Source organism: Peromyscus leucopus, chromosome 22 (genome assembly GCF_004664715.2).
Source record: "Peromyscus leucopus breed LL Stock chromosome 22, UCI_PerLeu_2.1, whole genome shotgun sequence".
In the NCBI taxonomy this organism is placed as follows: Eukaryota; Metazoa; Chordata; class Mammalia; order Rodentia; family Cricetidae; genus Peromyscus; species Peromyscus leucopus.
In genome coordinates this window covers 9,067,852-9,091,766 of record NC_051081.1, presented here as the reverse complement: position 1 = coordinate 9,091,766, position 23,915 = coordinate 9,067,852, and the positions used below count along the sequence as shown (strand labels likewise).

The 23,915-nt window shown below is 40.2% G+C and overlaps 2 protein-coding genes across 2 annotated transcripts; both read right to left on the bottom strand.

Annotated features, from left to right (window-relative positions):
• Window positions 1–11,622: 11,622 nt before the first annotated feature.
• LOC114685136 (olfactory receptor 10H1-like) lies at window positions 11,623–12,573 on the bottom strand. The gene has a single exon (XM_028859754.1). The coding sequence runs from the start codon at window positions 12,568–12,570 to the stop codon at window positions 11,623–11,625; it is 948 nt and encodes a 315-aa protein (XP_028715587.1). The 5' UTR covers window positions 12,571–12,573.
• A 10,023-nt stretch (window positions 12,574–22,596) lies between these two features.
• LOC114685135 (olfactory receptor 63) lies at window positions 22,597–23,547 on the bottom strand. Its single transcript, XM_028859753.1, has one exon. It carries the CDS (start codon window positions 23,545–23,547, stop codon window positions 22,597–22,599), a length of 951 nt encoding a protein of 316 aa, XP_028715586.1.
• Between the last annotated feature and the right edge of the window lie 368 nt (window positions 23,548–23,915).

Below are 23,915 nucleotides of genomic sequence, written 5' to 3'. Positions count from 1 at the left end.
TGGGTCTTTTCTGAATACACATGCAATCTTCTTACAGGCCTTATGAGGACAAATTCCAGAGAAACTGGGTGTTCTCTGTATTCAAGAGTCTAATATCTCAGAGTATTTTATAGCACAGGTGGGCACATGAAGCCCACCATGCACTGGCACATGCATCCTTCAAACACTAATACAAGATTTCAAGTCTGAGTGCTTCATAATTTTAGATAAGGTTTTATCTTTTAGAAATTGGTTAGTAATTCCCATGCATTGAGCTGAGATATCCACTTCTCCAGGAACAAAGCCAATATGGGCAAGAATGTAAGTTAGATTCTTCATTTTCTTCTCCTCTCCTTTTAAATTTTGAATCTATTATTTGACTGTTTTATATATATATATATATATATATATATATATATATATATATATATATTGCAGTTTGATATTATTTACCCCCAACTTTCCCCTCTCATTCTTTGTGACTCAGCCCAATGTGTCCCCTCTCCCTCCTTCTCTTCCTCCTCCTGCACCTCTTCCTCCTCCTGCACCTCTTCCTCTTTCCTGTAAGTCATTAAGTCATTACTGCTTGTTGAAATGTTGACTGATCTTGTTGGCTTGATCTTGTGCAGGTAACTGCTGTGGATATCGCTATATGTAAATAAACACTGATTGGCCAATAGTCAGATAGGAAGTATAGGCAGGACTAACAGAGAGGAGAATTGAGGAAGGAGGAAGGAAAAAAGGAGACTGCTTGGAGCCGCTGCCAGGACAAGGAAGATGTAAAGTACCGGTAAGCCACGAGCCACGTGGCAAAGTAAAGATTATTAGAAATGGGCTAAATATAAGAGTAAGAGCTAGACAATGACTAGCCTGAGCTAATGGCCAAGCAGTTTAAATAACGTAAGCGTCTGTGTGTTTATTTTATAAGTGGGTTCCGGGACTGGCGGGACTTGGCAGTGGGAGCTGGAGAGAAATTCTCCAGCTACAGGTAACTTTAGTTTCAGTGAGTTCATGTGTATAACAACCATATCATATTCAGAAGACAGATTTCATAGAACTCTTCTACTTCTTCCAACTCTTCTATTTCTTCTACCCCATGAGGCTTTAAGGGGAATAGAGGTCCCATGTAGGACTGAGCATTCATCAGCCACTGATTCTCAGGGCTTTGACTAGTTATGAGTTGCTACAAAACTGCTGCCTACTGTAGAAAGTTAGTTCTCTAGCCAATATTGAGAGAAGCACGAATCTATGTGTATAACATAAATAGAAGGCAGTTTGGCAATGTATCCATTCAGCAGAACAACAGTGAAAGGTTCCTTCCCACTACAATGAATGATCTCCAGAGTCTGTTTTCTTAGAGATCCACTTGGTTCTTAACTGTACTGTTATCTGTATGAATAGACTACCTGGATAATGGATAACTGTCTACAATGAGATTTAGCAATGTCTCAGGCTAACTTGTGATGACTTGGGCTACAAGTTTTGTAATATCAGCAGCATATTGGCTTCAAACAGCACCAACATGATACTTGTATATCATCAATTGTCCCATGATAATGAACAATCCAGATTATTGGCTTGGGTATTTACTATGAATGACCTCACTGTCCTTCAAAATCATGGCAAATCCATGTTTGACCCAGGCTAGTCTAGATTCAAATATTGCCTATGGATGAGATTCCGCATACAAAAAGAACAGTACCTTACCTATACATCCCACACTGCACTGGCATTTATTATCTGAAAATGATGGATAACTTCACTATAATAAAGGACTGTTATACAAATATTGGTACAGTTTATACAGTGGAACACAGGCAGCCATGGAAATAGTTCCATCTTGTACTTCATTGGAATCTCTCCCTCCCTGGTTGTCCCATTAGATATAGCTTTATACATTATCTACAGAGGGGTAATCCCAGAATCCTTACCCTTCTCAACTTATTTTTCAACATCTTTTCATGGATGTGGAGTAGGCATCTTGAACCTAATGATTAACTCTCAGATAATCTGGTTTTTATTTTTAAGTTTTTCATGTGTGAGGCATGCTTGCATAACTGCATTTTTTGCATTTATGTACTCATGTGTGTGAGTGCATTTATAGGTCTAAAGTGAATGTTGGGAGCCATCCTCAATCACTTTTCCAACTTATTTGTTGGGGAAGGAAAACCCATTCAAACCTAGAACTCCCTGATAGGGCTAGTCTCACTGGTTATCTTGCTATGGGGATCCCTTGTCTCAGTCTTCTAGTACTAGGGTTAATTTAGGCTACCACTCTCACCAAAATTTTATGTGGGTTTTGGGAGGTCTAAACTGCAGTCCTTGTGCTTTTATGGCTAATTTTTTAAGCTGCTGAACTGCCTCCTTAGACTCAAATATTCCTATTATTGTCCCTACTACCCCTTCACATCTGAGAAAACATAAATCCAACTCCATTGATTTTGGGAACATCCTGACTCCTTTCTTTTACCTTACATCTCACCCACCTGCAAATCAAGATTAGACCCCTCTTCCAAGTGTGTCCACCTGTCTCTGTGTTCACTACTTTAGATTTTTTGATGGAGTGTGAGAGCCCTTCCCTAGTCACACCAACTCTGCAGCAGTCCCTGTCATGTACTCTTTCTCTTGGAATTTACTCTCCTCTCTGTTCATATTGTCTCGCGGCTTTTCTGTGTTTGCTAGATATTGTCTATTTCTAACCAATGGATTACTAAGCAAATGTTTATTTGTTCCATTGCTATATGGTAGCATATGATAGGTTTCCAAATATTTGTTAAATAAATTGATTTAGAATGCTGGGAAGTAAATCTAACCAGGTGGAACAAATTTTGTCTATTCAATTGTTGTAACTGTATAGTAAATGTGTAGAAATGAGCTTTCTCCTCCTGTGTATAAGACTGCCTTGTAAGAAGTACCTGGCTTCTAAGACAGTTACATGATCAAAGTAAGGCAATGTCTGTGAATGTCATTGCATGGTGCTTAGCACACGGACTCAAAAAAACAGCACTCATGATTCAGTCATAATGGAAGTTTTACTTGAATTTTTCATCAGACAGATGTGAAACAAAGAACTGTCCCCTTGAAGACCAGCAACTTTACTGCATATTCTTGGCACTTAGTGTGGGATATTCTAGAGGACACTGGACAAAGGCCTGTGGTCTATGAAGAAGAGAAATAGGGAGAAGGATTAATACTACTTCAATTGAGAGTAACAATCTCTTCCCCCGGAATCCTTTTCTGGTTTTTGTTTGTTTGTTTGTTTTTTGGTTTTGGTTTTTTTTTTTTTTTTTGGAGGGGGGTGGACCAGAAACTTCCTACTCTCTGTACCTTGCCTCTAAGACTGGTCCCCATAACTCATCATATGACAACATTTCATAGAAAGTGATAAATGTGGAAACTTGCTTTCAAACAGAACTGATGACCTGGAGGAATGGCTGTGCACTGGTTAAATGATAAAAATAAAATTTCCTTGAGTAAATTGTTCTTTATTAGGCATGGTTTCCTCGCACTAAAATGGGTGTAATTATAATGATTATGAATTTTAGGATGGCTCCTAGAATTAAGTAGCATATTGCATGTAAGACAGTTGATAGTTTCTGGCACAAAGACAACACACGTGAAGCAGCCAGTGGCTCAGTAGGTAATGGCACTTGCCACCAAACCCAATGACTTGTGTTTGATCCCTGGAATTCACATTGTAGAAGTACAGAACCAATGTCCACAAGTTGTCATGACTTCCAGATATGCTCCATGAACATGTGCAGTTGCATACATATGTAAAAACATACAATAAATAAATAGAATTCTATTTTTAAATAAAATAGTTAAGAAGTACCAGCTTTAATAATCACTTGTGGCTGGGCAGTGGTGGCACATGCCTTTAATCCCAGCACTCAGGAGGCAGAGGCAGAGGCAGATGGATCTCTGTGAGTTTGAGGTCAGCCTGGTCTACAGAGCAAGTTCCCAGGACATGCTTCAAAGTTACACAGAGAAACTCTGTATTGAAAAACCAAAAAACCAAAAACAAAAAACCAACCAGCCAAACAACCAACCAAACAAAACCAAAAACTCAAAACCAATCATTTGTGAACTGTGTGTTGCAATATCCACGTTCAGTTAAGGGGTACAGAGAGGGACCATTGTATTTTAGATATTTACCTGAGGCTCAATAGTCACACATAGAAGTATTAAGGCTCCAACCAAGATAAGAACTAGGAAACAAGAAGATCTAACCAGGTGATAGGTAGGTGGTTCATAGATGCATAGGTCAACAGATATTATTACTTGGTATTGTATTGGTTCATGCAAACATGGAAGCTATGAAATACCATAAAATGTCATATGCAAAGTGAATCCCAAGAAGTCATTACTGTAATTCAAATGTTCAAGGACCAGTGGCCTAATGGTACAGACGCCAAATTGGGTCTGTTAGTGCTAAGTGCAGAAGAACAATGTTCCACCTCATGCAGGTGGGCAGAGGGAGAATGGATGTCATGACTATTTTAAATTTTAGTCAGCCTCTCAGCAAATTAGACTGTACCTACCCACAACACACCAGGGAGGGTCATCTGTTTCACAATTTGTTTTAGCTACAACTTGTGTTAGTTACTTTTCTCATTGCTGTAACAAAATAATTGATCAAAAAACAATTTAAAGAAGGTTTATTCTGGTTTACATTTCAAAAGAATACATTCCATCCTGGTGAGGGAGCTATGTTGGGGAAGGCAAGGCTGCAGAATTCTGGCCACTCACATTGTATCTGAAATCAGGAAGCAGAGTGAACAGGAAGTGGAGCTACACTATAAACCTCATGGCCCACCCCCAAATGACCCATTTCCTCCAACTAGATTCCACATACTAAAAATCCTACAACTTTCCAAAATAGCACCATTAGATGCTGACCATGTTTTAAATACATGTGCCTATGAGAGAACATTTTACATTCAAGCCACAATGCAATTAAATGCTAATGTGTTCAGGAAACACCATCCTAATATACCTGGAAATACTGCCTAATCAGTTATATGAACAATTCATGACCTAGACAGACTGGCAGTTAAATTAACAAAGTTCTATGGTTACAAATAAACGCAAGAATGCTATGGTTTGAGGTTCACTCATTCTGTATCCCAGTTTCTCATACCACTGTGGTTCTTCCTCCCTTAGGGGGCATTTGGAAGTTTCAGTAGTTATTTTGATTGTTATGATGCAAGGCAAGGGGTTTGTAAAATAGCCACTGATAGAACAAGAACATTCAGGAATGTTTCTTGGTGATCTTACAATACACGGAACAGCCCCCTCTCTATATTGGCTCTGTACAAAAACATGGAAAAAGATGCAAGCCCTGCTATATTTATTCAACAAAATATATTGAGCTCCTGCTGTGTGTTAGACAATTTCCCATTGCTAATATTTAAATATTGACTCAGAGGTGGAGAGAGAAGTTAGTGGTTAAGAGCAAATGCTGTTTTTGCAGAGGATCCAAGTTCAGTTTCCAGCATCTACATCAGGTAGCTCACAGCTACCTATAACTCCAGCTCTCACAGCCCAACATCCTCTTCTGGCCTCTGTAGGCACTAATGTACATGCACAAACCTGTACCCCCCACACAGACACACACACTAAAAATGAACATAAATTCTTAAAGACAAACAAAATTGTGACCCAATTAGACAGGAATAATAATCTCAGTGGCTACATTTGATAGGGAACATATATGCAAATGATGTACACATATGTGACTATACATATACATATATAGGTTATATTTGTGTTATACATATCAAATGTTAATATGAAATATTAACATATAGCACATGTATATGTTTATATATACATCAGACAGCTGTGTAGTCAGAGCTCCACTTACATGGGCTCCACATCCTTAGATTTAACCAAATAGAGGTTGAGCATATTAAACAACATTTCATTTATTTATGTGTGTGTCTGTGTTATGCATATGTGCTGCATAGCTCTGAACATATAGAGGGCCAACTTGCAGGAATCAGTTCTCTCCTTCAATCTCCTTGGACCCAGGGATTAAATTCAGACCATCAGGTTTAGCAGCAGGCACTTTTACCTACTGAACCATCTCACTGGCCTTGAACATATTTAAAAGTGGCATCTAGACTGCTTACTTGTTATTACCTAAACAATATAGGATAATAACTATTTATACAGTGTTTATATTGTATTACACTTTCCAAATATTATACAGGTGATATAAAGTACATGGATAGTTTTTTGGTTTCCATTGCATATGACACTACTTTATATAAGGAATTTGAATATCTTCAGAATTTAGTATCTGGCAGGGGTATCCGAGAGTCAGTCCTCATGGATAGCCATGGGTGGTTGTATATATATATATATATATATATATATATATATATATATATACATATGAAATAGATTTTGACAAGATATAAATGAACTACAATGATTGGTTTTAAGAGAGGAGGTGAGTCATTGGGAGGATGTCAGTGAAGACATTCCTAAGGAGGTGACTTTCAGGTCAGACCTTAATGCATATAGAAATAAAAGAAATGGAATCCCAGATAGATGCTAGAGCAAATACAAGGATCCGGAGGTATGAGTTGGCTTGCTTTTCCACAGGAGGATGCTGTGGCTGGGGAGCTGAGAAGAGCCAGGGATTGAATGTGGATGCAAAGTGGCGATTGATCATGTGGTTTTCACCATATACCTAGAATTAGAGGGTTTAACAGAGCAGCATTTTCAGAGTTTCCCTTTAGGAAGTCCCTCCTGGCTGCTGGGTAGAGATATCCTGAGGAGTTTGTGGTAAGATGAGAGAAAAAATATTCTTGTGTAGGAGCCTAGAAGTCCATCCACAAGCAAGGCCATTTGGTCAATGTGAAAGGAAAGCAGAATAGTGGATTGACGGTAGCATGTCTCCTCTCCCAAGCTGGCCTTGTTCTCTAGCAATTAGTTTCAGAACACTTAGCTCCAATTAGTTCAGGAAGGGGTTTCTGAAAGTCTGGGGACCTCCATGTCAACAGGCCTGTCTCTGCACACCTGCCCTTTAATTACTTTTCTGTGCTCTGCCCTGGGGAGACCAAAGAATGCACAGAGGGAACCATTAAGAAGGAAGGAAGAGCAAACAGTGAAGAATGCAGGGAGTGTGGGACTTCAAAAATTAGAAGCTGATTAACAACAGAGAGATAAGGACAGGGCTTTTGGATCCTGATGGGAATTACCAATGTTGGCGGTCAGAGTTGGAGGCTCTCTCCTCTCCTACAGTATGTGGGTAGTCATTATACTAAGACTGCTGTGTTAGCAGGCTTTTAAAAATTTTTGCATTTAGTTGAACGGTGGTGGCATGCCTTTAATCCTAGCACTTGAGAAGCAGAGCCAGGTGAATCTCTATGAGTTCGAGGCCAGCCTGGTCTACAGAGCAAGATCCAGGACAGGCACCAAAACTACACAGAGAAACCCTGTCTCAAAAAATAAATTAATTAATTAAATAAAATTTTGCATTTACTCATTCTGTCCCTAGAAAATTAATTATGGCTTCTATTTGTAGTCTGTGGAAAAAAAAGAAATGTAAGCATTTATGATCTTTGAGGGGGAGGTTAGCAGAAAAGACAGTCATCATGAGCACTCAACTTAGAGACACCAAAAATTTCAGTAACTAATATAAATCATGTTTAGTATAATACCTTTCACTCCATATTTTCTTCAATCTTAAATTATACATATATATGTAACATACAGCTTGATAATCTGATGCATGTAAAATCAAAATTAATATTTTGATAACATTGTCTCATATATCCTAGGCTATCCTCAGACTTGCTATGTAGTTGAGGATGTCCTTGAACTCATGATCTTACTGCCTCCACTTCAGAAATGCTGAGATTCAAGCATACGTCACTATATTCATTTCAAAAGTAATTAAAACAAATCACATAAACAAGTATGTCAACATTTTAAAGTATTTAAACATTTAAAGAGGGAATAGCATCCTTCACTTTCTAGTTTCCCTTACCCTGACCTCTGTCTAGAAAGATAACATTCATCCAGTAAACCTTTTTGGCTGCTTTAAATTTATATGACAACTAATGCTAAGGAAAGCACATAATGTCGTTTGTTTTAATTTAAAAATTTAAATTTCCTGTATGTGTGCATGCACACGTGCATAGGTGCATGTGTATAGGTCAGAAGACAACTTGCAGAGGGTAGTTTCCTCCTTCCACCTTCTTGGTTCCATGGCTAGAAGTCAGGCCCTCAGGCCTGGCACCAGTGCCTTTACTAGCTGGGCCATCTTGCTGGCCCCAGGTTTGTTTTATCTTCATATTAGTGCACACTTCACCAGTTCAACAACAGCCGCCTTTTCCCCTAATGACCACGGGGAATGGTGGTGAAGTTTCTAGAGTACCAGACACACGCAGTGGCACAAGTCTTTAATCCTAGCACTCAGGAGGCAGAGGCAGGAGAATCTCGAGTTCAAAGTCTGTCTGGTCTATAGAGTGAGTTCTAGGACAGCCAGCACTACACAGAGAAACCTTGTCTCAAAAACAAACAACCAAACAACAACAAATGTTCCTAGGGTATAGCTAATAAGCCCTCTTGGCTATTAACGCTTTCACCAGAGAAACATTAACTGTACTTCAGGACTTGTGCTGGCCACTTCGCATTCCTCATCTGTGACAATTCCAGGCATTGATGAGTGGGCTAGCTCAGCATCTGAAAACCTTTATGTTTTATAGGAAAAGCATGCCCTTCTCCCAAGTATCATGACTCACCCCTACAATTTCTAAAATAACCAAAGAACTTGCCTTTAATTTTTAAAAACATTTATTTGCTGTTTTGAGGAACTGTGGGTGGAGGAGAGATGCATATGTGCACACATTCCATGGCATATATATGGAGGTCAGAAAACAATTTGTGGGAGTAGGTTCTCTTCTTCTACCATGTGAGTCCCGTGGATCAAACTCAGGCTATGCGGCCAAATACTTCTACCTCTAAGTCGTCTCACTGGCCCAAAACTCTGCCTTTAGAAGAGGGCATGACTATCTTAAGATAAAAAAATTTGGTACAACTTAAGCATTCCTAATATGAAAATCAAAATCTAAAATATCCCATGATTCCACAGGTAGAATTTTTCACATTTGACTGAGTGATGGGTCACACAGCTCAGATGCAGTTACACTGAAACTATTGCATGAAGATGCATTAAATTTGTGCATAGGATGCTTATAAAACACAAATGTATTTTATATTTACATTTCAGTCCTATCCCCAAGATATTTTACCATATATATCTGGACATAGTATAAGATCTCAAAAAATGTCTGAAACATTGCCAGTTCTAGACCTTTTAAGGTAATAGAAATTTTCCTATATTTACTCATGACTTTTTTATATCACTGTGTCTACAATTTCTGCCTTAAAATATGAGAGCCAGCTTGTCTAAATTTACAATGTACCCCCTCAAGTCTTGCACACTGAACATTTCTTTCCAAGTCATGATAAGACTATGTCGCTGCATTTTTGACTCATTTGCTTGATACATTCCAGATTTTATCTCTTGTTCCCATGATCCTTCCTTTCCCAGTCTATAAAAGACTGACTTCCCAGATTCACAACCCATGAGAAATATGCCTCTAGTACTCAGCTCCAACTACAAGAATAAGTTCCATTCTAGCTTTGTAGTTTACTGGGTAAGACTTTAGTTAACTGACTTAGTCTCTTTATAGCTCAGTTTGCTCATCTTTAAAATGGGGCTAATAACCCTTTCTCCTATGTAAAGTAAAACAACTCATATGTTTTTACTTGTTTTACTTAAGATCTCTAATTACTATTTGGGGAAATAGAAATCAATAAGACTGGGGTTATGGCTCACTGAGCTATAATTTACTATACTTCTGTAGTCTAGGTATAATTCTACTAGTAAGTAGAACACACTGCCTCCTTGGTTTGGGTACCAGCACTGCAAATTTTAATTAAAATAAAGGCAATAGCACAATGGCTTCAATGGGTAAATGTGCTAGCAAGGAGAGTCATGAGTTTAAACCTAGAAAGATGGAGGGAAAGAACTGATTCTACAAAGTTGCCCTCTGACCTCCAGTTCATGGTACACACATCCTCACACACATACACATAATAAATAACACAATATTAAAATTTTTAAATAAGATGAAATCCATTAAAATACCAAAGTGACTACAATCAGAAAATCAGGAAATAATGAAAAGTTGTCAAGGATGTAGAGAAATCAGAACCCTCACACTCAGCTGGTGGGAATATAAAATGAGGTAGTTACTTTGGAAGACACTATTGCAGTTCTTCAAATAACTAAACATAAGTATACTTTATCACCCATAAATTCCATTCATATATATATATATGTATATGAATATATATAAAGTTATGGAGACATGCACACAAAAACTTCTATATAAACATTTACAGCAGCATAATTTGTAATAGCCCCAAAGGTGAAGACAATTATTGGATGAATGTAGACTATGCAGTCATGGAAAAGCATGAACCCATGTAAAGGAATAAAGCACAAGCCCACACTACAATGTAGATGAATCTTGAAGATATGATGCTGTGTAGAAAGATTCATCATAAAAGAATATATTTTGTATGATTCTATCTGTTTAAAAAAAAACCTGAAGAAATCAATCCACAGATACAGTATATTAGTGATTATGAGAGACTGACAGAAAGAGATGGTTGAAGGTTAAGAGTTTCTTCTAGGTTGGAGAGGTGGTTCAGTTAGAAAACCAATTGCTTCACAAGTTTTAAGACCTGAGTTTGATTCCCAGTATTCACCATGATGGGTGGCATGCACTTGTAATTCCAACCCTGGTGAGGCAGTGACAGGAAGATCCCTGGGGCTTGAAGGCCAGCCAGCCTACCCTACTTGGTGAGTCCCAGAATCACTGAGAGACCCTGTCTCAAAAATAAAAGGTAGACAATTACAATGGGCAGTGGTGGCACATGCATTTAATTCCAGCACTTTGGAAGTAAGGGCAAGCAGATCTCTGAGTTGGAGGCTAGCCTGGTCTCCAGAGCAAGTTCCAGGACAACCAGGGCTACAGAGAGAAACCTTGTTTCAAAATACATCCCCTTCAATAAAAAAGGTAGACAGTACTCCTGATAAATACATGCACACCAGCGCATACACAAAATCACAAAAGATCTCTCTTCCCCTCCTCCTTCTTTGAGAAAGAACTCCGATATGTGGTCCAGTTATGCCTTTACCTCACATGTAATCCAGGCTTGTCATGTTCTTGTTATCCTCTTTAGCAACCCAAGTACTGAGATTATATTTATACAACACTGAACTCAGCTAGGATTCAGAGAAGGGGGATTAGAGATAAAAAAAAAAAGGTTCTAAAGTGGCAGCTAGTGATCCTGTAAACCTTAAAATGGTAAATTAAATGGTATGTTAAGTTTGGGATGGAGGTGCATATAAATAACTATTATGAAGTAAGAAGGGGCAAGGAAAAGGGGGAGTGGAAGAGAGGAGAAGAATGGGGAGGGAGGGGAGGAGAGAAGAGAAATTAGGAGAAGAGAAAAGAAGAGGAAGAAAAAGAGAAATAGAGAATGGAAAGACAGAGAGAGGACAACAGAATCTCTCCCTACCACATTCCTTCCAGAAAGCCAGTCTCTTCAGGAGTTTTGCAGAAATAATTTGTTTAGGAAAGCTTTCTTCATGGTTACCTTCAGCTCCTTGTTCCTGAGACTAAAGATGATGGGGCTGAGGAAGGGGGTGAGGACTGTGTAGGTGATACCCATCAGAGTGTCTCCTTCTAGAGACTTGGGACCCTTGGGTTTGAGGTAGATGACAGAGGCAAAGCCATAGTGTACAATCACCACTGTGAGGTGGGACGCACAAGTGGAGAAAGCCTTGTGCCGACCCTCTGCTGATGGTATCTTCAAGATGGCTGCCACAATGAAGGCATATGAGAGGAGGATGAGGAGAAAGCATCCCAGGAGGGCTGTGATGCACACCATCCCTACACCCTTTGCCACCTCCAGTACATTCTCTCCACATGCCAGCTTCAACAGAGGTGGAACATGGCAGAAGAAATGGTGAATCTCATTGGGTCCACAGAAAATGAGGTTGAAAATGGCTGTTGTCACCACTGTCCCCATGAATGAACCACCAACCCAGGACCAGGCAACCAAGCAGGCACAGCCCCGGGGGCTCATGAGCACATTGTAGCGCAGTGGGTGACAGATTGCCACATAGCGGTCATAGCCCATGACAGTGAGTAGGAAAGAGTGAGTGAAGCCAAATGTGAAGGAGAAGAACATCTGGCTGGCACAGGCCAGAAGGGTGATGGAGTGAAGTGTGGAGAGCAGGTCAGCCAACATGCGTGGGATGATAGCAAAGGTGTAGAAAATCTCGGAGATGGAGAGGGCACACAAGAAGAGGTACATGGGTGTGTGGAGACTGCGCTCAGTCCAGATAGTGGCCATGATAAACAGGTTGCCCAACAGTGTGAAAAGGTACATGAGCAGGAACAGCAGGAAGAACATCAGCTGAAGGTGAGGGAAGGTAGTGAAGCCAATGAGGATGAACTCTGATACAAAGGAGTAATTGAGCCCCAACATGGCAGCCACACCTGAAAGGGGTGAAGGAACATAACTTACTCATTAGGATCACAGAGTTTGCCATTTGCTTTGTGTGTGTGTGCTCTTCTTAAGAAGATACCTGAGAAGCTTCTGTACCTATCTACAACATGATTAGTCTACCTGAAAAAAAGTATTTTTACAGTCATCCCTTGATAGTCACAGGGAATTTTTTCCAAGACTTCCCACCATACACTAAATCTTTTGCTACTCAAGTGCATTATGTAAAATATGGTGGTATTTTCATAGTCTCTGTAGATCCTCTCCAGACTTTAAATCATGTCCAGAGAGCTTAGACTATCTAATATTATATACACATCACATAAATAGTTGTTATACTGAATTATTGATGGATAATGACAAGGGACTAGGGATATAACTCCGTTGTTAAATTGTTTGTCATGCAAGCATATGGATATGAGTTCATTTCCATAAGCCACATTTTAAAAGCTGGGTGTGATAGATTACACTTGTAATCTCAGTACTGGGAAGGTGGAGAAAGGAAAATTCCTGTGTAATACTAGTCATCTAGCATAGCTTTGTCCATAAGCCTCAGGAATGAGCAAGAGACCTTGTCTCAGAAAACAAAGTGGATGGTATCTGAGGAATGATATCCAAGGTTGGCCTTTGGCTACATGCTAGCACAGAAACACAAATACATAACACACACACACACACACACACACACACACACACACACACACACAGGAAGAGTGACTATGAGGGGGGATATTGAAAAGACCCCTCCTGGGAGAGCTGGCTCCCACTCTTGATGGCTCTGGGAGAACTGCCCTCCCCCTTACCAGTGGCCTCAATAGGAGAGCTCGCCCTGGACACTTGCCCCACCCCTCACTATGGCATGGGTGCAGGAGAGTTGTCCCTTACCCTCATCTGTGGCAGAAGATCTCGGTGGAGGCCCAGACTGACCAACTGACCTATCACTCAGGCCCAATACAGACCTTTGAGTTGGTCCACTCCAGCATCTGCCCTATCTATGACTTACTAGAGTTCGTGAAGGGGCCAGTCCTGTGGAACCATAGCCCTAGGATCTCCATGACTAGAGGCAACAGCAGGATATCTGAGAGATGTTTTGGTGAGTGTCCAGTATTGATGGTGTACCCGAAGCCAAAGGCTCTGAACCAGACCAACAACTCATTGCAATGAACATTTGCAAGTACATCTGTTTGGGCAAAAGGGTCTACTGCATGACACACCACAGCTCCCAATGTCACCAAAATGAATAAGGAGGCAATGGAGAGGCAGCAAAGATGGAGGACCAAAGTAGTTTTGTTTGCTTGTTTTAAATTTAAATTATTTTTGTTATTTTTTATTTTTTTTTTTCAGGGAAGAGGCTACATGGGTGGAAGGTGGACATGGAAGGACTGGGAAATGAATGGGATTGTGGCACATCATGTAAAATTCCCAAAGATTCAATAAAGCTCATGTTAATAAAAAAAAGAATATTGAAAAGAAAAATACAGACACATAAAACCTAGGCATAACCACATTTGGGACACAAGTTAAACTCATATATGCAGAAGACAGACTGCAATAATTTGCTCAGGGTCAAACAAAATCATGTATGTTAAATGCATAATCAGAACTCACTAAATGGTAATATTTATTTTTTAAAAATTAATATTAGTACTACTTTTTAAAAAAGGTTTATTTGAGGCCTGGAGAAATGGCTCATCCATAAAAAGCAATTGCTACTGTTGAACAGGAATTGGGTTTTGTTCCTAGCATCCATGTTGGGTGGTCCACAATTGACTATGACTCCAGTGCTATGGGATCTGAAGTGTGTGTGTGTGTGTGTGTGTGTGTGTGTGTGTGTGTGTGTGTACCAAGCAGAACTTTCAATCACAACAGATGGAGAAAATAAAACATTCCATGATAAAACAAAATTTAAGCAACATTTCTCTGCAAATCTGGTTCTACAGAAAGTTCTAGAAAGAAAGCGGCAACATAAGGAGGATGACCACACCCAACAAAACATGGGTGGTGAATGATCTAAGGCCAGCAAGCAAATAAGAGGACACACACACACACACACACACACACACACACACACACACTTTACACTCATATTTTAAAAAGATTATTTGGTCATTTTATTTTGTGCTTGGGTATGTGTATGTGTACTATACACATTCAGGTACCCATGGAGGCCAGAAGAGGGTGTCAGATCACCTGGAACTGGTATCATGGGCTGTTATGGGCTACCCAACATGGATGCTAGGAACAAAACCTGATTCAGTGAGAGACTTTGTCTGAAAGCAAAGATGGAGAATGATAGAGGATGCCTGATGTCCTCCTCTGGCCTCACAGACTTGTACAACTGCACACATGTACACATACAATTACATCACACTCACAAACACATGCACACACACACTCACAAATACACACACACACATGCATGCATGCAAATAAGAGAAGAGATGGGGAGAAGGGAGGAAAATCCTAAGAATTAAATCAAAATGAAAAATTACAATAACTGAATGAAATCAAGAAAGGAACGTTAAAAGGATGTTAACAGAAAAAGTAACAGATTTTAAGTAAGATCTACAGTTGTTTAAAAGTGATTTTATAGATGTTAATGATCATGTAGTTGTATTAAGATTATGTGCTGTGCTGTCAAGAGAAGGTAGGTGAGATTCAGAGGACCCAAGTTTAAATCCTAGTACCCACATTGGGCTGCTCACAACCACCTGTAACCCAGCTCCAGGAGATCTGATCCCTCTGGCTTCTGCAGGCACCAGCTGTCCTGTGCACATACCTACCCATACACACAATTAAAACTAAAACAAATCTTTAAAAATATAATGAAAAGAACTTCTCTATTCTGCTTGTGATTTTTTTGGGGGGATGTGTAAGATCAAAGTTAGCTAAAAGTAAAACCATAAAAACAAAGTTTCCATTCAAAGTAGCAGCAAAATTGACAAAGTATATAGAAAGTAGTTTAATCTGAATCATAGAAGTCCTCCATGGAGATCAGTTACACCATTCAGGTAACACCACCAGAAAACATGACAGTTACTTTAAATAACTTGACGAAATTGAAGGACTATAGTAGTAAGATATTAATTTTTCCTGAGGTGTGCTAAAAATGTGCTCTCAAAACTGCAGTTGGATTTTTTTGACAAACTGAAAAATTAAAAAAAATACTTTCATACCAGAACAAAGATCCATGAATAATTAAGTGAACCTTGAAAACTGTGAGGAGAAGAAGCAGGCAGCAAAGTATCTTCCAGGACACTGAGTCAGATGAGTAAATCTTCTGAATAGAGCACTAGGGATTGGAGCAAGACCAAACAGACCAGCCCTTCAGAACGGAGGCATAAGCTACTGAGAAGTATGAAGATGGCTTTCTTACAGCAAGAATTCATAGCCAAAGAAGGAATTGTTTAGGGGATGCTGTGGGGGAAAGTATCTTTTCATAGAGAGGAAAGCAAAGCTGGCCTCCCTGTGAGATCACAATCAAAGAGAGAATGGAAGACATTGAAAGAGCTGTCAAAATGGTTTGGCCAGTAAAGGCGTTTGCTGCCAAGCCTGAAGATCTGCGTTCCATCTTCAGGACCCACTTGGTAGAAGAAGGGAACCAAGACAACTCCCAAAAGTTGTCTTCTGATCTCCACATGCATGCTCTGGTACATTTGAAGAAAACACACACACACACACACACACACACACACACACACACACACACACACACAACCTCGAATATAAATAAATAAAAGTAATAAAATTTTAAATATTAATATTAAAGATAAAATAATAGTTACTCAAAGAAATGTTGGGTGATCTTTATAATTGGGAAAATAATTCTTTAAACATTGGAAAACAAAAGCCCGATCTGGGCATGGTGCCACTAAGTCTTACAATCTGCATTTCATCTCCGTGAAAGGAAAGAACTGATTGATGCCTGCAAGTTGTTCTCTGACCTCCACATAGTATACAGGGACCCTGATAGCTGAGCTCATGCTCAGCACTGCCTCTCTATCCTTCCCACCCACTAGTCACTATTTCTGGACCTCACTCCCTGCGTGTCCATTAAATGCACCCAGCCTCAGCACTTGCCTTTTGTCCCATCTCTTGGACCACTGTACCTTCATATTTTCCCTCCTTTTCTTCCCAGGCTTCTCTCGAGGTAGAGATAATTCTCTGAATCAGTTACAGGTTGTGGAATCATGCAGACCTGTGGTTCCAGTCACAGATTTTTAACTGCGTATTTTGATAACCAAGTGCCTGACCTCAGATCCCAGAGATGACGCCATGGCAAGTGCTCAGCATAAAGCGTACCAGCTGGCATTGTTAGAATCACCACCATCTGTTCCCATTGCCGATGGACGTCTCTAAGATGACTGTCACTCACTTGTCAGGTTATCCATAAGGGTACCATGACATTCCAGGATCTCACCCTGACTCCAGGCTAATTTTTCCTCTGTTCCTGCATGCCTCCCAAACTTCAACATTCATAGGCTCCAGGAGACCTGCTCCTAAATGTGCAAATGTTACTAAAATTACAGAAATGTTTCCTGCTCCCTTTCTGTCTGGTATATACTCCATTCTACAGTTTCTCAGGACAACTCCTTTGAAAGACTCCAACAGGCCTTTTCCAATCACCTACAGGAAACTGGATCTAGAGAAAAAAGAAAGGCCAACGTTTTCACCAAAGACACAAAAACCCAGACAGAGCCCCTTGGAGATGTCTTCCCAGTCTGACCCCAGTGCCCACACTTTTCAAGGGGAGCATTACAAGACCTCTATATCTCTGTCTGCTCTATAGATCTGTGTCATAAACCTAAAACTGTTAACACAAGTACAAAAGCAGAAAAAGTCAAGCGGGGGGTGGGGGGTGTGGGGGGGCCGCACCCAGCTTCTGAAGTACACACTGTTGGTTATACTCAATAAACAGACAGAAATGGAGACAATTACTCATTCTACACACACATACTGAAAGAACTTAGCAGGTACATGGTACTTATCTGAGAATTCAATAAAACTAAGAACAAATAGTAGCAGCACATCCAAGGGTTTTGTTTTAGTTGAACAACATTCAGAGGTGCATGTCTGTTTACCTGTAACCTCACAATGTGACTTTATTTGGAAATAAGGTCTTTGCAGATTTTAACTAAGGTAGAGATCTTGAGATAAGCTCATCCTAAATTGTAATGTGATATATATACAGAGACTGGCATCCTTCTAAGAAAAGTGGGGCTAATAAGATGATTCAGTAGGTAAAGGTGCTGTCTGCCAAACCTGAGTTTGATCCCTAGGACCCACACAGAAGGTAAAATGAGATAACTCATTTTCACAAGCTATCCCCTGGCTTCTCCCTGTGCACTGTGGAACATGCATGCCTCTACTGATACACATCATGCATGTATACTCACAATAAATTGTTGATTTTTAAAAACTAAAAAAGTAGTAGAAGTCACATAGTCATAAAGGGGCCATAAAGCTAAAGACAGAGATTGGAATGATGTTGCTGCTAGAAGTTAGCAGACACAAGGAAAGATTCTCCCTTAGTGTCTTCAGAGGGTATGTAGCCCTGTTGATAAATTGGTATAGGACTGCTAGTCTTCAGAGCTATGAGAGTTAATTTCTCTTGTTTTAAGCCACCATTTAATTGTTTAAATTATTATAAGATCTTTATAATAATTTGCTATGGCAGTGAAGAGAATTTAGTAGAGGTGTATCACACACACACACACACACACACACACACACACACACACACTGTGTACAAATCCACACAGTACAGGTGACAGAAACACACAGGACAGACACTTGATCTTGCCGTATCTCAGAAATGTTCTCCTTTCCATACAGCATGAAAACTCATCACCCCAGAATGAAGCCTGGAAGCAATGACTAGCATGGAAAGGGGAAGTGATGGGGAGTAAATAGATTCAGTGCACCACTGGGACCCAGTACTGGCCTTCACAGCTAGGAACCAGGTCCGTCTATCAGTAGACAACCCACTATACATTCTTTCACCTTTCTTTCCTGACCCAGAATTCAAAGCTGCTCTGTGCTCTATTTTGTTTGTCTTCTACTGTCCATTCCCTATAGCACTTGACCTGTTTATCTGGAAAGAAAGAGCTTTGCTTACCTTAGTGGGGAAACTTGGTGATGGTCTATATTGCAGCCTGCAGAGTGCAGCCTGCAGAGCCCCGTGTATAGACCACTAGAACTATGATGGGAGGGACGGGAGTTTTATCTCCGCAGGTGTCTTCCCCAGTGGCAGGTTCCCAGATGCCTTTCCAATGAACTTGACTGGGGACGAGGGATTCATGGTCCTGTAAGTCCAGGGAGGGTGGCTAGGGACCCTGAAATGTACCTCCCTCCTTCCTTTCAATGGATCTTCTACCTGTCTGTCTGTCTTTCTATCTATCTACTAATATCTATCATTTGTTAATATCTATTATTGTCCTTGGTTTGCTCTTGCTGTATACCTCCCTCTTTCTCTCTTTTTTTCCTTCCTTTGTCCACCTTTTCCTTCTCTCCTCTCCCCCCCACACCCCCTTTCTTTTTTTTTTTTACCTGGGACACCTCTTCCTCCAATGCTACCTTTAGTCTTTCTCTGTCTGTTTTTCTTTTAGATCTCAACTTAGATTTTCATCCCCCTAGAAAATTCAGCAGGGACCCAGGGATATGACTTAGTGGATAAGAGTGCTGCTGTGTAACTATGGGAACCTTAGTTCAAATCCCCAGTACCCACATTAAAAATATGGGCATAGTTGTGCATGAATATAGCCCCAGAACTGTAGGAGCCGGAGCCATAAGTATTGAGAGGGCATACAGGCCACAAGCATAACATCATGTTCAGTTAAACAATTCTTTTGAGCCAGGGTATTTAACTAAACCTCATTTATTCAATAAAGGATTAGATAAGATACTCAATGTCCTCCTATAGCGAATCCACACAAACACATCTACATCATGTGTGCATGCACACATTCACACATTCAGGCATGAATCATGCACTTATGCATACATGAGAAAAAAATAAAAAAAACTCCTACTCGTATTTCTTTACCCCACCCCATCAATACTGGGTGTCCAGGCTGGGCTAGGCTTCTCACTATCTATCATTTTGAGAAAATTGAATCAGGTGTCTAGATAATGTTTTCCAAGATGGTTTTTATGGTCAATTAGATATCAACAAATGAGGCTGGAAAAGTATAGAAAGCGTTAGAACAAGCCCCCTTTTGTTTTATTGGCCAGGCTCATTCAAGAGTCTTCTAAAACATAAGCTATTGCTGGTTCCCTTGGTTGTATCACAGAGGCAGAGGACATGACTTATGTGTCTTCACATAACACTGAAGACACCATGTACTTTGGACACAAGATCTGGAGGATCCAAGCTGGTTGTGACCTGAAAGCACCCTCCCTGAAGTCTAAAACAACCAGCATTTCATGATATCCCTAAGAGTGAAATAATGGCACACATACTTTGCCAGTAACCATCACCTCTCTAATTGGACTTAAGGCCCACTCAGCAAGAGGGAAATCATACCTGACATAAAAACCATAGGAAAACCTACTAGTGTAGATAGAAGTTTCTATATATATTCTAGTGATGACATCATTCCAATCTCTGCCTTTATGGAATTCTTTTATTTTAAGATTTATTTTAATTTCTTATTTGTGTGTGTGTGTATGTGTGTGTGTGTTTTCTAGTGAGTCTGTGTGAGGGTATGCCACATGTGTGAGGGTGCCTGAGGAAATCATCAGAGGACATCAGATACTCTGGAGCTGGAGTTACAAGTGGTTGTGAGACTAATCTAAGTGCCAGAATCTGACTCGGGTTCTCTGCCACAGCAAGCAGCACATGCTCTTAACCACTGAGCCATCTCTCCAACCTCTTAACAAGTTCTTGATAATGACAGAAGTTTCATAGGTAGTTTGGGAAGAAGCTGTCCAATGGATGTTTTGTGGTATCTTTTTTATAATTTTTTTTTCATAAAAATTGCTATTTTGTAATTGTCCATTCTATAGAGTATAGTGTGATATTTTTTAATTTCTGTGATCTTTTCTTACATTTGTGTGTGTATTCATGTTTGTTTGCATATGTGTGAGCACATGCGCCACACAATCCACAGGAATCGGGGAATAACTCTTTTCACCATGTGTTACCAGGGATGAAAACCAGGTTTTGATATATGTAGCCTTTGGGCAGTGTTGAAATCAACATATTTCTTTTTTTCTTTCTTTCTTAATTTTTTTGAGACAGGGTTCCTCTGTGTAGCTTTGGAGCCTGTCCTGGATCTCATTCTGTAGACCAGACTGGCCTCGAACTCACAGAGGTCCACCTGACTCTGTCTCCCAAGTGCTGGAATTAAAGGCGTGTGTCACCACTACATGGCTTCTCTCTCTCTCTCTCAAGAAAATGTCTCATTTTGTAATCCAGATGATGAGTTCAAATGCCTCACCCTCTTGAATGTGGACATGACTGATACATCTGAAAAAAATTTACAATATTTTGACCTTGTGAAACATATATCCTCTCTAAGCCTCATATTTTGTTATCTGCAGAATATCACCAATGGGTGCCACAGCCACTGCAGCAACACAGGGCCCACCCAGGGTTGGCATGGTGGACAGTCCACTATGAACTGGCAAGGAGCTCCTGGGACCCTATTCCTTCCTGGTGAACTATTGGCTACTGAACGGTTCTAGGAGAGGAGGAACCCACCTTTTTTTTCAGTTGTGTACCCCCTAGTAACCTCACCAATCTCTCGTGCATATTTCCAAACCTGTCGTCACAGAGATGGCCTCAGTTAAACTCAAGGGGGTCACAAAACAAAGACACAAATGTGGGAAAGGATGTGTAGAGAGTAGGTGAAATTTCCAGAGGTTGGAGTATGAGTCATTAAAACACATTTTATCCATATATGAAAAGGAAATGTTAAAGAACAAATTTGACTAATAAAATCAATTAATCACTAATGAATTAAGGGAGGTGGTCTGACGAGGTGACTTAGCAGGTAAAGGTGCTTGCTGCATAAGCCTGATGATGTTAATCTGTTGCTGGGATCCCATACCAAGATGGAAGGAAAAACTGACTCTATACAGTTATTATCTGACCTCTACAGGGTGCTGTGGCATATGCACGCCACACACACACACACACACACACACACACACACACACACACACACAAATGAATTTTAACAAATAAAAGAAATGAAAGTCAGACTATTTACCCATTTTTTTAAGTGAGGACACAACTAGAAGGCACTGGGTATAAACCAAAGAGGTAGCCTTCACTGCACATTTAATCTGCTGTTTACATAGCCTTGCATTTACTAACTTTTGGAACTATAAGAAGCAAATGGTGTTTGTAAGCCAACTACTTAAATATATTCCTATTATGAGAGCTGGAAAGAACTAATACAGTAGTTTTGAACACCTTTTTTTGGCTATTGCTATGTCAGTAGTGAGGTAGACATTGGTTATATTTACATTTGCTCATTTAATCTGAATCATGTACATGACCAAGTGTGTGGCTGTCATACTTCCTTGTCCCCATGAATGTATCAGGCTTAAGTATCAGATATAAATTCCCATACAGGAATTGCTTTTCATCAGTCACTGTCAATTTGTTTATCTGGAGGATAAAATAAAATGTTGTAATGGAAAAGGTAAGAACTTGGGCTTACAAAGAGGGACAACAGACAGAGAGGGGTAGATATATTGCACTTTGTGAATATTGACTAAAAATTATAGAACTAGATAGAAGTGCACAATATATCAAAAAATGAAAATGTTAAATCTTCATAAAATATAGAAAACATCATGCATACATGACACTATCATAGATGAAGACAGAGGAAGGGAAATGGTCACAGCAGATCACAAGAGACGACAGCTCTTGAGGCAAAGGAAAAAGTGTGGAAAACAAATCACTAGTGAATCAAACACAGGTATATATGGGTGAATCATTTCAAGAGTACTAGGGAAACCTGCACCCTTTTAATTTTACAACAGAGTTGACCCTTAGGAACTTTGTTGACAGAAATTCCTGTGGAAGCTTTTATTAATAGCATTCTTCAGCTCCTTATTCCTGAAGCTGAAAATAATTGGACTAAGGAAGGGGGTGAAGACTGTATAGGTGGTAGACATGAGGGTGTCAGTGTAAAGTGAATGGGGTCCTCTGGACTTGAGGTAGATGATGGAGGCAAAGCCATAGTGCACAATCACCACAGTTAGATGGGATGCACATGTAGAGAATGTCTTGTGCCGGCCCTCAGTAGAGGGGATTCTCAAGATGGCAGCCACAATGAAGATATAGGAAAGGACAATAAGGACCAGGCATCCTATGAGGGGTGTGACACACACCAGGATCACAACAATGGTGGCAAAGGCTGTCCTTTCTCCACAGGCCAACTTTAAGAGAGAAAACACATGACAGAGAAAGTGATGGATCACGTTAGATTCACAGAAGGTGAGGTGGAAAATTATTAATGTCACTGTCACCCCAATGAGTGAACCACCAGCCCAAGACCAGGCCACAAGACGAGCACAGCCTTGGAGGCTCATGAGCACATGGTAATGCAGCGGGCGGCAGATGGCCACATAGCGGTCATAGCCCATGGCCATGAGCAAGAAGGAATGAGTGTAGCCAAATGTGAAGGAAAAAAATAATTGGTTAGCACAAGCTATAAATGTGATGGATCGATGAGTGGACAGCAGGTCAGCCAGCATTCGGGGGGTAATGACAACAGTGAAGAGAATCTCAGAGATGGAGAGGGCACACAGGAAGAGGTACATGGGTGTGTGGAGTTTGCGTTCTGTCCAGACAGCAGCCATGATGAGCAGGTTCCCCAGGAGTGTGAAGAGATACATCAGCAGGTACAGCAGGAAGAGGGCAGGCAACATCTGCTGCGGGAAGGCTGAGAAGCCAAAGAGGATAAATTCTGACATGGTGCTGTAGTTCTGGCCAGGCATGGCTTCCAAGGCTGATGAGATCAGAAATACATTGATGAAAAACACTGTTCTGGCACAGAACAACAGCAATTTAAAAGCTCCGTGTTTGAAAAACTTACTGAACCTTTCTGGGTCTCATTTTCCCTAAAATTGTAACCCCAGTGAGCTTACAAATGAGTCCTACTAATATTTGAAAAATCAATCACTTATTATTATTCAAAACATTGAAAAGATGTTTTGAATCAAAACTTCTTAGATCACTTCAGCATGTCAATTTAACTTTATCTAAATCCATGTAAGAATGCTCATGGGCTGGTGCATGCCTTTAAGTCCAGGACTCTGGAGACAGGGGCAGAAGGAGCTCTGAATTTAAGGCCAGCCTGGTCTGC

Bases quoted from the DNA above. Each gene is read 5' to 3' on its own strand.
- LOC114685136 (XM_028859754.1), bottom strand. From the start codon at position 12,570: ATGTTGGGGCTCAATTACTCCTTTGTATCAGAGTTCATCCTCATTGGC.
- LOC114685135 (XM_028859753.1), bottom strand. From the start codon at position 23,547: ATGCCTGGCCAGAACTACAGCACCATGTCAGAATTTATCCTCTTTGGC.